The sequence below is a fragment of the Bos grunniens genome, chromosome 12 (genome assembly GCF_055505025.1).
Source record: "Bos grunniens cultivar Pamir isolate PY7600 chromosome 12, Bosgru_T2T1.0, whole genome shotgun sequence".
In the NCBI taxonomy this organism is placed as follows: domain Eukaryota; kingdom Metazoa; phylum Chordata; class Mammalia; order Artiodactyla; family Bovidae; genus Bos; species Bos grunniens.
The window spans coordinates 77,580,267-77,594,914 of record NC_141176.1 but is presented as its reverse complement, the minus strand read 5'-3'; the positions used below and the strand labels follow the sequence as shown (position 1 = coordinate 77,594,914).

Genomic DNA, 14,648 nt, shown 5'->3' with positions numbered 1-14,648 from the left:
TGGGGATTCCTTACTTAAAATTTTGTTTTCACTGCTATTTTCCCTCCCAGACTGAAAATATACAAGTTACATTACCACTGGAGGACCGTTCAGTTGGAAGAGTTGGTTTTAAGACCTATGAGAATTATTTCACAGCTGGTACTCACTGGTTTATCATCATTTTCCTTATTCTAGTGAACATCACAGCTCAGGTAAATAAGAACATTTATTTTGGTTTGTCCCCTCTTCTTGGTATTTATATATTGTTGATACTGTATTTATTTTGTTTATTAATATTATCATTTTAATATGTATATTAAGAGATTTATTTCAGAGAACTGGCTCATGAGGGTGTGGGATCTAGCTGGTGAATGTGAAATCAGAAAGGCAGGTCTGCAGGCTGGAATCTCAGACAGGAGTTGACCCTGCTGTCTTGAGGCAGTGTCTTCCTCCTCCAGGAAGCCTCAGGTTTTGCTCTTCAGGCCTTTGACTGACTGGACAGGGCCACCACAGTGTTGAGGGTGATCTCCTCTACTTCAGTTCTGAGGATGACGTGAACCCACATCCATAAAACACCTTCACAGCAACATCTAGACAAGTGTTTGTTTGAACCACTAGAGACTGGCTTGGTCAAGCTGACACAGAAACTTGATCATCACAGTTCCTATCAAACTTTTTTCTTTGAAAAATTCTGACTTTTACACTGTTGTTATTATGCTTTGCAGTCCATTTTGGTTTGCATTGAATGAATCTGTGAGGAAAATAAGTGAGGCTTACTGGTGTTGTTTATATATAACAGAGAGATTCTAGGAAGAAAAAGAATGTCTTGTAAAGATATTAAAATGTAGCTTGCCCTCTCCTGACCTGTGGGTCATCTAGGGTATGGACTTGGTACAGACCTGAGTGGGAAGGACAGTCTCCATGTTCTGGAGCCTTTCTATCTCCCATCCTAGTGAGCTGGGTGTGAAGGCTCAGTGATGTCAGTGTGTGAGTAACTGTTGTTTCCTGCTCCAGGTTGCCTATGTCCTGCAGGACTGGTGGCTTGCATACTGGTGAGTGATTACTCCTCTGACACAAAGGGCTGTGAAATCTACAGGAAGCCTCACTTTCCCACAGCAGGGGGGATAGGTGGGGCTTGTTCAGATTCTTCTTCTGACTCTCACATAGTTTCTCTGGAAAAGAAGTAAAGTTCTGGCTGGTGGAGTGAGACTCTCCCCATATTTCACCCTTAGCAGGTTGCTCACAATCTTGAGAGCTGAAAGTTGTGATTTAAATGGAATTTTTATAAGGTACATGGGCTCATGGCCCAGTGAGCTGGGAACCATTTTACACTGTAAAACACATGTCCTAAATCAAAATTAGGTTTTTTGCTATTTACCTAAATTCTATCTAGAGCATAATATTTTTTCTTTTTCTTCCCTGTTCCTTAGGGCAAATGGACAGAGTACCCTATATGTCATGGAATATGGAAAAGGAAGGGTAATTGAGATACCTGATCCTGATTGGTACTTAACAGTTCACTCAGGTAAATCATCTGGTCTGTTACATGAGAGTCTGAGGTATTTAGGAGCCTGTATGAGCAGCTAGAGCTCCCAGGAGTAATTCAGTAATGTCCTAACAGATGAAGAGTCTGAATCGCATTTACTCCGTGAATTAATTAGAATGATGATTTTGAAAATCTACTAGGAGAACTCTTTCTTCTAGTGCATGAAGATTCTTAATTTGCTCTGTACTGGATTTTGGTAGTTAAACCAGAATTGCATATTGAGAAAATCAGCCACTGGAAATATGTGCTACTGTCTGTTATAATATGTTGTTTTAGCTAAAACTTACATCATTATATGAATGGGCAAGGGGATTAGAAATGGATTCCCATCCTGTTGTTTGGATTGTTCCAATTCTTTCTGAATAAATTGTGGCTTTTATTGATCCTGAATGAAATCCTCTGGCAGCAAGTGTCCCAAGTAAAAGTGTTATTCCCTCACAGGTATGCAAACTCCTCTTCACCACACTCCTCATCTCTTGGGTTTTACTGCTTAAGAGAGAAGTTAAGCAGGGAGAAATGCAGTGTCTAGAAATTAGAAATCCTTCTCTTTCTTACCTTGAGATCACAGTATTATTGTGTCCTCAACTATTTGATTAACATCTGGCTTGCCTGGCTAATACTAACACAGATCTCTGTTTTCACAGGAATGCTTAGAATATATTTAGCATTAGATATTTTTTAAAGGAAATCCTCACCTAAAATATTATATATTCCAACAGGAAACCCTGTGGGAAAAGAAAAGCTTTCTACAGAGGTAGAATGTGTTATCTTTGTCAGAAATTTGGTATTTATTACGTTGATCACTTGCTAAGAAATGTAAATCCATTAGTTGTTTACCTTCTGAATTGATGAACTTTGGGAACATAAAGAAAAAAAGAAGGACTTATGTTGTATATTCATAAAGGATGGTGTGTTAGTAGCTCAGTCATGGCTGACTTTTTGTGACCCCATGGCCTGTAGCCTGCCAGGCTCCTCTGTCCATGGAATTTTCCAGGCAAGAATACTGGAGTAGGTTGCCATTTCCTACTCCAGGAGATCTTCCCGACCCAGGGATTGAACCAAGGTCTCATGCGTTGCAGGCAGATTCATTACTGTCTGAGGCACCAAGGAAGCCCAGTAGGCTAAGTCAAATGCCTATTGATGGAATTCAGGAATTGGAATGGCTTTCAAAGCTGAAATAACAGTGATGTGTCAGCTAAAGAGGAAAACAAAATATTTGATGGAATGTTTATTACAGAGGTTTCTCTACTCTCTTTAGCATTGTGAATTCAAGAGATGTTAGGAGGGCTCTTTTCATTTTTGCATGCATAGCAGGTGCTCATTTATGTCATTAATAAAATATAAATTTAGGTTATTATGTTCATTTCCAAATGCTTTGTTTTATAAAACAGTGAGAGATTACTCGCTCATTTCAACTAATTATCTCATGTTAAAATATAGTACATGTTTTCTTGCAATTCAATTATTTAAGAGGTTGTCCATTTGCAACTTAATATGGTCTTTTCATACTCTTTAAAGCTGCTTGGGCATGGAAATAGTTACTTTACATGGAAGTAAATTTCCATATACATTTACCATTTATAAGGAAATGGTAAGTCATTTCTCCTATTCCCTTTTAATTCATTGTGCTATCAAAGCATTTCTCAATTTTAGATTCTGGGACATGTTGTAAATAATCAGATTCAAAATATGAAGAAAGGAAGATACTACTCTTTATCATTTTCTTTCTTCTGAGTTTTTATTAGTACTTATAATTGGATTAGGGAAATCTGAAATTGTATTTTACACCTAATTTTTTTCCCATGTTGTTTCTACTAATAAGAGAACATACTTGTTTGTATATTCTTTTTTATAAATGTATCTAGTAAATATATTAAGCTCTTATAAAATTCATTATATTTATTTTTATTCTATAGTCTATATGTGAATTTATATATAAATCATATTTATAGAATAAAACATATAACATCTTTGTAAACTGTCTGCCATGCTTTCACATAATTGAAGGAAAGGCAGAGATCTTGTGCTGAGTGATGTTACTTTATTTCAGTTCTAACTGTAGGTACAATCCTTTTCGGCATCACAAGATCTACGTTGATATTCTACGTCCTTGTTAATTCTTCACAAACTTTACACAACAAAATGTTGGAGTCCATTTTCAGAGCTCCAATGCTGTTCTTTGATAGAAATCCAATAGGTAAGTCAGACACCAAGTTTCTCAGTAAGTATGCCTTATTAATGCATTTAGTTCCTGATTACATTTAATATTTGAAAATGGATGAGATACTTAGAAGAAAATCCCTGTGCATATTGATCCATTTTCTACAAAAAGCTTTACGGATATTTTTCTCTTATGAGAGAAAATCTGAATATAGGGGCATATAAGTTTTTATTCCAATTTTTTTGTGTATGTAAAGATAAATGTTCACTTTGCAGAATGATTTCAGAACCTGTTTGTTGTGTGGCATATAAAATATCGTATGTTAGATGCAAATATATTTTAATATTGTTGACCAGTTTCTAAAAGCTGGCTGTGTTATATGTGTTAAGCTAGGTTGTTGTCTAGGTAGGACCTTCTTACAATGAATCTGCAAGAGACAGACTGTGTTTCTTTCTTTTCCCATCCATTTCTGGGATCACAGAGCTCTGACGTATGCCCATGTACTGAGGTTTATATAAAAATAGTAATAAAATCATTTAAATACAAAATTGATAAAATGTAAGCATCTTCTTCAAAGAAACTAACTTTATAGTTTTACAGTGGACACTTGGTAACGTATAAGACCCTTTGTGGTACATAGCACAAGGATTCTCAGTAGTAAGTTTCTTGGTATGAGTGTCTCTGGAGGTTTCCCAGTGGTTGTTTCTTCCACTTTGAGGCCTTTGACTTCTCTTGCTTCTGAAGGAGCCTCCTGACCTGGGTTTCTCTGAAGAGTTAATTCATCAGTGTACATTCCACTCTGTTTAGTTGGTAGGACTTGTTCTGAGGCCCAGGGTAGCTTTGTTTTGTAGGCGATGATTGACACGGCTTGTTGAGGCAGGTATGTGGACTGGAGGGAGGACAGGAGTAGTCTTGGCCTGGCCATCAACTCACCATGTGACCAAGGCCAAAGCAGAGGGATCCTATTGGGCAGGCAAATCTCAAGGCAGGATGTGGTCTGTCTTGGTTTAAAAGTGTGACTCTGCCTGAAGTCAGCTGCCTGGGTTCAGTCCTGGTGCTAGTTACAAATGGTAATAGCAGGTTGTAGTTATATTGATATAATTCTTATGTGCTGGTTACTTAATTTCTCTGTATCAGTTTTCTCATCTCTAAATGGGGATGCTATTGATACATTTTTTGACTGTGTTAGAATTAAGCTGATTAATATATTCATAACACTTAGCTCATGGTCCGTGCCTAGTGAACCTTACTGATGATAAGGAAATGCTATCTTGGAACTTCTTCTCTTGTGAAATGGGAATAATTGCACATGCCCTTCCTGTTTCACAATCTTGTGAGGATTAAGGCAAACTATTCAGGGAAGCATCTTGTGCAGATGTATTCAATACATATTGTTTGGTCCAGGCAGTGAGGCAAGCACAGAATGGTTAACTACAGGGGACCATAAAGATCTCATCTTATTATGAAGCTGGAGTGAGGAAGTATTTGGAGGAATCCATACTATTATGGCTGTGAAGTTGCTCCACTTTGTCAGTTAATGTAAAAACTATAGTTATCAAGTTGGGAGCATTAATTGGGACTGGATTTCTGTTATTTCAGCCTCTGGGTGCTCTTGACCACAGTTAACCAGGTTCTTCATGTTCAAGACCCAAGGGCTTCTCCAGATGCTGATTTATTTATTATTCAAGGATTTGGGACCAAGTTTAAATCTTCAAAGTCACTAATCTTAGAACAGTTGGCACACTGGTGCTTGTCTTGCCTTCCTTTGCTCTATCTCTTAGCAGGAGCTCATTCCTTCAAGAAAATAGAAGCCCAAATAAATATTATACTGCAAAGATAGGTCTGCTTTGCCCAAAAGGCTTCAGGGCTATCAATTATTTTCTCCTTCAGTGGTATATTCAGTTGAACTCTTTCCTATAGTTTATTGTCAAAAGTAAAAATTTACAGTAGATTATTTATGGTGGACTTTATTTCTGGTTTGTGATCACAAGAAGAGAAAAGGACATATATTCATACTTTGGAAGCTGTGGTTCATAGAATTAGACTATCCAAGCTTCCAAGTTCTGTGTCTGTCAATCAAAGAGATGAAACTGTCAGACACCTAATACATTTCCCTGGGGTTTAGATGAGCATTGAAGGCAAATCGTGGTGGTGCTTCTATGGGTTAAATATTTGGTACCTAATAGTTTTGTCTTACAAACTAAAGGTCATTAAGAAGTAATGATGAGGAATTCAGCCATTTTTAAACATAAGTAGACATTTTAAAACTATTATTGTGAAGGGAGTTGGAATGTAAGTGGAGATGTTTGATGTCTTGCTTCTGCTGGAACAGAGCTTTGGAAGAGCTGTGCCAGCCACTTCTCTTGGCCTCAGGTTCTAACAGGTGAGAAGAGGGGGCCTTTTCACTCATCAAGCATTTACTGATCATCTACTGGTTGTAAGCTGTGGTCCCCAGCATTGGGACAAACCATCCCTGTATTTCTTATTGATTTTTTTTTTGTAGTTTTCCAAGTTTATTTCAGTTTATAATATAAGGTATTTCAAATAAATCCTTAGTTCTGCTGCATGCAAAAAAAAAAAAAAAAGTACCCCCAATTAAAGTCATCATATGCGAAGGTTATTGTGATTGGCCCATTGTTAAGTAGATCTTTAGAAAACTATTTTTTCCCAAATAAAGTTAATGTGTCTAAATGAGAGGGAGAAAGATTTCATTGTTAAACTTGGAAACAAGGAAGTAGTGATATCAATTTGCTGGGCTGAAAAAAATTTGCAAAAGACCATCTGAAAGCAAGTGATTAGGAAAAATTATGTAAGATCATTTCCCAATACCTGACACCCATGCAAGTGTGATGTCATTGTCAAATACTGTGGTGTTAGACTGTTGGAACTCTTTCATTTTTTGAAGTGTTTATTTTTTAATTTTTTCTTAATATATATATATATTTGCTGAAACATTGTTGACTTACAATGTTTCAGGTGCACAGCAAGGTGATTCAGTTATACATATACATATATATTATTTTTGAAATTATTTTCCATTATAGGTTATTGCAGGATATTAACTATAGTTGCCTGTGCCCTACAGTAAATCTCTGTTACTTGTTGCATTTTTTAAATTAGAAATCTAGCATTCTATTCATACTAACTCAAACAAGTGGAATCAAAAAGTCATAAATTTTTTAGTTAGGCAAAAATTTGTAAGTTTTCTAAAATACATATATTATACATATTGTTTATATATATATATACACACACGTAAGCTTTTCTACTGTGCTTGATAAGGGGTTGAGAAAGAACATAAAAAGAAAAGATGGAGAAATGGAAAACAAAGTAAATGAAAGGGGTTGAGAAAGAACATAAAAAGAAAAGATGGAGAAATGGAAAACAAAGTAAATGAAATGGAGTTCAGTTCAGTTCAGTTGCTCAGTTGTGTCCGACTCTTTGTGACCCCATGAACCACAGCACGCCAGGCCTCCCTGTCCATCACCAACTCCAGGAGTTTATTCAAACTCATGTCCATCAAGTTGGTGATGCCATCCAGCCATCTCATCCTCTGTCATCCCCTTCTCCTGCCCCCAATCCTTCCTAGCATCAGGGTCTTTTCCAATGAGTCAGCTCTTATCATGAGGTAGCCAAAGTATTGGAGTTTCAGCTTCAACATCAGTCCTTCCAATGAACACCCAGGACTGATCTCCTTTAGGATGGACTGGTTGGATCTCCTTGCAGTCCAAGGGACTCTCAAGAGTCTTCTCCAACACCACAGTTCAAAAGCATCAATTCTTCGGCACTCAGGTTTCTTCACAGTCCAACTCTCACATCCATACCTGACTACTGGAAAAACCATAGCCTTAACTAGATGGACCTTTGTTGGCAAAGTAATGTCTCTGCTTTTTAATATGCTAAAGCAAATTAAAGGTTGGTTATAACTTTCCTTCCAAGGAGTAAGCATCTTTTAATTTCATGGCTGCAGTCACCATCTGCAGTGATTTTGGAGCCCGAAAAAATAAAGTCTGACACTGTTTCCTCTGTTTCCCCATCTATTTCCCATAAAGTGATGGGACCAGATGCCATGATCTTACTGAATATGAAGTAGAAAAGTGAAACAAGCTAGGTAAAAGTAAAAGATCACCATATAGTCCAGTTGTTTTTAAGTATAGCTGCTTATTAGAAACATCTGGAGTTCTGGGGGAAAAAAAAGCAATACCTGGGTATTTATATATTTCAAAAAATTCCAAGATAATTCTGATATGCATTTGGATTTTAAAAGGTTATTACAGGTTTTTCTATTAAATAGTAGTTTTCATGATAACAGATTTCTATTATTTTTTTGTTGATGAATCATGATGCAATGGTATTAAGTGAGTAATGGTTACATAATCACAATAATAAAAGATGTTTATCAAATAAATCTATAGTCAGACAAAAAATAAAGATAATTAAAATTGCAAGTCATAAAGGGAACATGATTAACTTAACAATATAAAATAATCACATACAATTTGGGGGGATCAAACAGAGTGATGTGGTAAAGTGGAAATGCATTCATGCATGTGTTCTCACCTGCTCAGCCAGTCTTTGTCTTTTGATTGCTGCATTTAATCCATTTATATTTAAGGTAATTACTGATATGTATGATCCTATTACCATTTTCTTAATTGCTTGGATTTATTTTGTGAAAGTCTTTTCCTTCTCTTGAATTTCCTGGCTGCAGAAGTTCCTTTAACATTTATTGTGAAGCTGGTTTAGTGGTGCTGAATTCTCTGAACTTTTGCTTGTCTGGATAGCTTTTGATTTCTCCATCAAGTCTTAAACAAGAGTCTTGCTGGGTGGAGTATTCTTGGTTTTAGTTTCTTCACTTTCATCGCTTTAAATATATCATACCATTCCCTTGTAGAGTTTCTGTTGAGAAATCAGCTGATAGACTGATGGGAGTTCACTTCTATGTAATTTGTCATTTTTGCCTTGTTGCTTTTAATATTTTATTTTTGTCTTTAATTTTTGTTTGTTTGTTTACTCTGTGTCTTGGTTTGTTCCTCTTTGGGTTTATCCCATGTGTGACTCTCTGTGCTTCCTGGATTTAATTGACTATTACATTTTCCATGTTAGAGGAGTCTTCAGCTATTATCTCTTCAAATATTATTTTCAGGTCCTTTCTCTCTCTCTCTCTTCTCCTTCTGGGACCCCGAGAAGGCAAATGTTTGTATGTTTAATGTTGTTCCAGACAACATTTAATATCCTCTTAGGCTGTCTTCATTTCTTTCATTCTATTTTCTATATTCTGTTCTGTGACAGTGATTTCCACCATTCTGTCCTCCAGGTCAATTATCTGTTCTTCGTCCTCAGTTATTCTGCTTTTGATTCCTTCTAGTATATTATTCCTCTCTGCTTGTTTGTTCTTTAGTTCTTCTTGGCCTTTGGTAAACATTTCTTGCATCTTCTCAACCTTTGCCTTCATTCTTTTCCTGAGATCCTGAATTGTCTTCAGTATCATTATTCTGAATTCTTTTTCTGGAAGGTTGCCTATCTCCGCTTCATTTACTTGTTTTTCTGGGGTTTTATCTTGTCCCTTCATCTGGGACATAACTTTCTGCTTTTTCATCCTGATTGACTTTCTGTAATGTGGTTTTTGTTTTAGCCACTGTGGGACTGTGGTTCTTTTTGCTTCTTCTGTCTGCCCCTCTGATGGATAGACTAAGAAGCTTGTGTATGCTTCCTGATGGAAAGGATTGGTGGTAGGAAAAATTGTGTCTTGCTTTGGTGGGCAGGGCCTTACTCAGTAAAGCTTTAATCCAATTATCTGCTGATGGGTGGAGTTGTGTTCCCTCCCTGTTAGTTTGGTCTGAGGCGACCCAGTCCTTGAGTCTTTGGTAGGGTTAATGGTGCCTCAAAGAGAGCTTATGCTAAGGGAGACCTTCCCATACTGCTGCTGCTAGTGTCCCCTTCCCTGTGGTGAGCCCACATCTCCTTAGGAGACCCTCCAACACTATCAGGTAGTTTTGGTTCACTCTCCTGTGGGCTCACTGCTCCTTTCCTCTGGGTCTTGGTATGCACAAGGGTTAGCTTGTGTTCTCTAAGACTGGAGTCTCTGGTTCCCCCAGTCTTGTGAAAGTTTTATAATCAAGTCCAGTTGGTCTTCAAGGTCAGATCCCCTGGGAAATCCCAGTCCCTTTGTTGGATTCCCAGGCTGGAAAACCTGATGTGGGGTTCAGAAAGAACTTTCACACAGTGGGAAAACTTCTTTGGTATTATCATTCTCCAGTTTGTGGGTCACCCACCCCACTGATATGGGATTTGATTTGTGATTACTCCCCTCCTGCTGTCCTGCTGAAGCTTCTTTGTCTTTGGATGTAGGGGTATATATATATATATATATATATATATATTTTTTTTTTTTTTTTTTGGTGGGTTCCAGCATCCTTTTGTCAATGGCTGTTCAACAGCTAGTTGTGATTTTTGTGCTCTTGCAGGAAGAGATGAGTGCGCATCCTACTCTGCTATCTTGACTGAAACTCTGGCAGTCCCTGTCTTTCCAGGCATTTACAAACATAAATAATTGCTGGCAGTGGACTGTTTGTTTAAAACAAATGGTGTCAATATTCTGTGATTCCATATAGAAAAGATACAGATTCACATTTTAATATAGCTGTCAATTGGAGATCTCAATTCATGTATACATACCACATGCACATTGACAAGCATAGCCCTATGATGTAGATCTTTTTCAGTTATGTAAAGGTTGCCCTTGGTTTCAGAAAATTTACAAAAACTGTTTTCCTGGAACTTTGACATGAATTGTTTTCAAAATGAAATCACATCAGTGGGAGTAGGAGGAATTTAGGAAATAAAGTACGTGATTATTTAAGATCATCATCTCTAAATCTCTAAGCTTACAGCAAATTCATCCCAATTTCTAAAATGTTCTGACACATCAGGGACTGTCTAGTTGCTGGAGCTTATTTCTAAATATTTGTTAGGGAAAGAAGAGGGAAGCCAGCACTTCTAATGGTGCTCTTTACAAATATCTACATATACTTCTCTTCAGGCTTTTTTGAAGTGTTTTATAAATGTTTTGACAGTAGGTGAAACATAAGCAATGACTTTTTCTCTGTAAGTAATGAAATCAATTATGATCTGTTGAGTGTTCTTTTCATTCTTGGTAACCAGGATTAATCTGTTAGAAATTTCTCCCTTATTGGGGAAAACTCTAGTATCTAGAAAAAAGATGACAAGCTTCAAAGTACACTTTGAGTGGAAATTTATAAAAATACTGTAATTATGAGGAAAGCTATCATGAAATCAAGTTCTCTGTTCTGGAAATATTTTCGCTTCATTTCTTTTTTTCATTTGCATTTTAATAGATTGTATCATATGGGGAACTAGTTCAACCTCTTGAACACCTGTAAAATCTATTTTAAACTTGTTAGCCATGCTCCCCATGATTGGAAAATCCTGCTCTGGGTCTACTGTTGGGAGAAAGTAGTGCTACAGAGTGGCATGTTGTTACTACATCAGCAGAAGAAGAGGGCAACAGAGGATGAGATGGTTGGATGGCATCACCGATTCAATGGACATGAACTTGGGAAAATTCCAAGAGATAATAAGGGACAGGGAAGGCTGGCGTCCTGCCGTCCATGGGATCACAAAGAGTCAGACAGGACTTGGCAACTGAACAACAACAACAACAGAAACCAGAGTATCAGCCTTGTGTGATTTTCAGCCCAAGTCCCTAATTTTGGGCTAAGTCAATAATTAGTTAGTGATTTCTCTTTGAGCTTCAAGTGGATGTTTCTAGAAGTGTTCTTTAGATTCAGTGACTGATCTTATCCTTCACTCTGATTGAAGCATGTAATGAAAATGCATAGAGATTTTTTGGAGGGTGTTGTAAGAAAAACAAGATATCAGTTTCTTTCTCTTCTACACAAAGATGTTTGAACAGATACCAGAGTGCATCTGGATTTGTCCTTATATGTGTTTTCTCACAATAAATAATTTCATAGATTTAGCTTTGAGAAGTTCTCAGAATCATGGATTAATTTTTTTCATTACCTTTAAATATTTAGAAAGAAATTAAGGAGAAAGAGACATAGAGAACAGACCTATGGACATGGGGGGAGGGGAAGAGGGTGAAGGGGAGATGTATGGAGAGAGTAACATGGAAATTTACAGTACCATACATAAAATAGATAGCCAGTGGAAATTTGTTGTATGACTCTGGAAACTCAAACAGAGGCTCTGTGACAGGCTGAAGGGTGGGAAGGGGAGGGAGATGGGAGGGAGGTTTGGGAGGGAGGGGACATGGTTGTACCTCTGGCTGATTCTTGTTGATGTGTGACAGAAAACCACAAAATTATATAAGGCAATTATCCTTCAATAAAAAAAAATTTAAAAGAAAGAAGTTTAATTTCTTTCTTATATATAGTCATTATTTTTAGAATGTTCTTTTTTTTCTCTTGTTGGTGTCAAACTGCCTGGGCTCATAAAATGTTCTTCTTTTGGAAGAACTATAAATTTATTATTCTTTATTTTTAGAGAATAAAATGATACTGTCAATAACATTTTAAAATTATGCCTTATAATAGCATAAATCTTCCTTATATTCTCCTTTTTATTTGACATAAAAATGAAAAGATTATCAAATATGGCTTAATTAATTCCACCAAAGGGTGATACTGTAGGCAGAAATATTTATTATTGGTATAAACTTTTAAATGTTAGTCTTGGCATAGTTCTATCAATGGAAGGAAAATAGACACTGATTTAAAGATGATGAAAAATTTGTGTTATTAGAAAATTGTTCTTCCTTGATTCAAATTAAATAGATGTTTATTGACAGACATAAGGAAATAAAAGATAGCAACTGTGTAATACATTTAGTCAGTGATTTATCAGATAAAATGCAATCAGATGAGCTCTTGTTTATTAAGAAATTGTTAAGTCTTTAGACCAAGTTAGTAGATTTCACTCCTACATTAGGGAATTCTAAAACTTTAATGAAGAGAGTTTAATTTCACTTGGTGCCAAATCTTCTAACCACTCACATCTCCTTTCATAAAGGAGACATTATAGGAGTTTCGTGCCTAATTGAGCTAATCTTCCTGTTTCATCTCTTGGTTCCTGATATATCCAAGTTACTAAATTTTTTAAGATGAGATTAAGGTTTGAAAATTTAGATAAAACAATGAATACCTTATATATTTTGGATAAACACTGCGTATTTAAAAAATATATAGCTTTATTTTCTCTCCCCTTAGTTTTTATGTCCATTTTTTGTTTGATATAAGAGAAGAGAGAGAACTTTGTCATCAGTAGACAGTTTTAAACTATTAATGGACAGGGAGTTGGGATATAGGTGGAGATGTTGTGATGTCTTAATTCTGCTGAAACAGAGCTTCTGAATAACTGTGCCAGTCACTTCACTGGCACAATCAAGATCTTGATTGAAGCACAGTTATCTTAAGCAGCATTGATGTGGGATATCTGTGTGTATGTGTGTGTGTGTGTGTGTGTGTGTGTGTGTGTGTGTTTGGAGACCTCTTCTGTGTTAGATCATCACACCAGTATAAGGTCCATATTATTAGATTCCATTAAAGAGATGTGTAATTTAAAGTTTGAAAATTGCCCAACAACAAAAAAGTGATCATTGACTTTACCCAGAGTAAATTGAATGGTTTTCTTTTATTTTTCAATAGTGGTTTTGAACCACTTGTAATTTGGGATCTGTGGTGCCCTGTGGTCAGGAAAATAGACGTTGATGTCAGCTCTCCTGAATGTGAGTCCCAGCCCAGATGCTGACAGATAGACCTTTGTCAAGCAATTTAACCTCTCTCTGCCTCAACTCTGGTACAATAGGGATGAAAGTACAATAATAATCCCAATGTTTTTGTGTGTGTGAGAATTAATGTATGTAAAGCACCTAAGGCAATGCCTGGCAAATAGTTGACTTAAATTGTTTATTGGACTAAGGGACCTGATGAAATTTTAGAGATTTTTAAAAATCTCTTTTTTTCCTACAAAATCTTAATGAATATGATAACTTGATAAAAAGGTTGGGAATGGGGAAGGATATGTGTTTTCTCAGATGCAAGAGAAAAATAGATAAATGAGTAAGACTAACAAGCCACAAAACAAAATCTGCAGAATGTTTGTTATTTGCTTACTTTTGTTTTCATCAGGGCTTAACTTCATTTCTGAGCTCGTTTTAATTTGGTTTCACAAGGAGAGCCTAATTTTGTGTATAAGCACTGAACATCTGGTTTACTTGTTTTTGAATATGATATGGCTGAAGTTTATTACAGAAGTCTATTATGTAATGAAGGAAAGACCATGGGAAATTTTATAAAGTTAGTTCTGTTTAAATGGAACATTGTAATTATTCCAGGGATGTGGATGTGCTTCTTAGGAGTAGTGGTAACTTCCTATATTTTAGAAAATTCTTTACTGGTCAAAATGGAGAGCTTGTATGTATTCACCTTTTTCAAATAGCATGAAAAATGGCAAATTTCACAAGTGAAAGTTGAAGTTGACCTAAAGTAATTTTAGATTGTCAAGCCTTCAAGTGTTATTTACAAAATATTTTTAGAGACATTTTGTGCTTGTTCACTCCAGTTAATTTCAGGTAGTTCTTCTACAGTTCTATTAGATGGGCATTCTGATACTTCAGCACTTCTCCATTGGTAAAATATGGTTAAAACAGCCTGGAACAAAAATAGGATTCTTGGTTAGTTCTTATCAACTGTAGATTATATTTTTAAAGCTGTTGAAGGCATAATGAATACAACAGAACAAATACAACTCTCCTATAAATACTGCCCAATTAGCATTAATAAATGAATCATTTAAATGCAATAAATTGTTGGCTGGGTTATATAGTGGCATTGAGGGAGAGGAAGAAATGCATAGCTCTTGGTCAAGAGTCCTGAGTGGGGACAGAGAGCACTTACTTCATTAACACCTGGCCGCTGG

The 14,648-nt window shown here is 36.3% G+C and overlaps 1 protein-coding gene across 1 annotated transcript in view; it reads left to right on the top strand.

Moving 5' to 3' along the window:
* LOC147361942 (ATP-binding cassette sub-family C member 4-like) overlaps positions 1-14,648 on the top strand; it is a 221,769-nt gene that overhangs the window by 100,210 nt on the left and 106,911 nt on the right. The window contains 4 exon segments of the mRNA XM_086330260.1: positions 51-191; positions 994-1,031; positions 1,410-1,504; positions 3,576-3,722. Of these exon segments, the coding sequence (XP_086186386.1) occupies positions 51-191; positions 994-1,031; positions 1,410-1,504; positions 3,576-3,722 (421 nt within the window).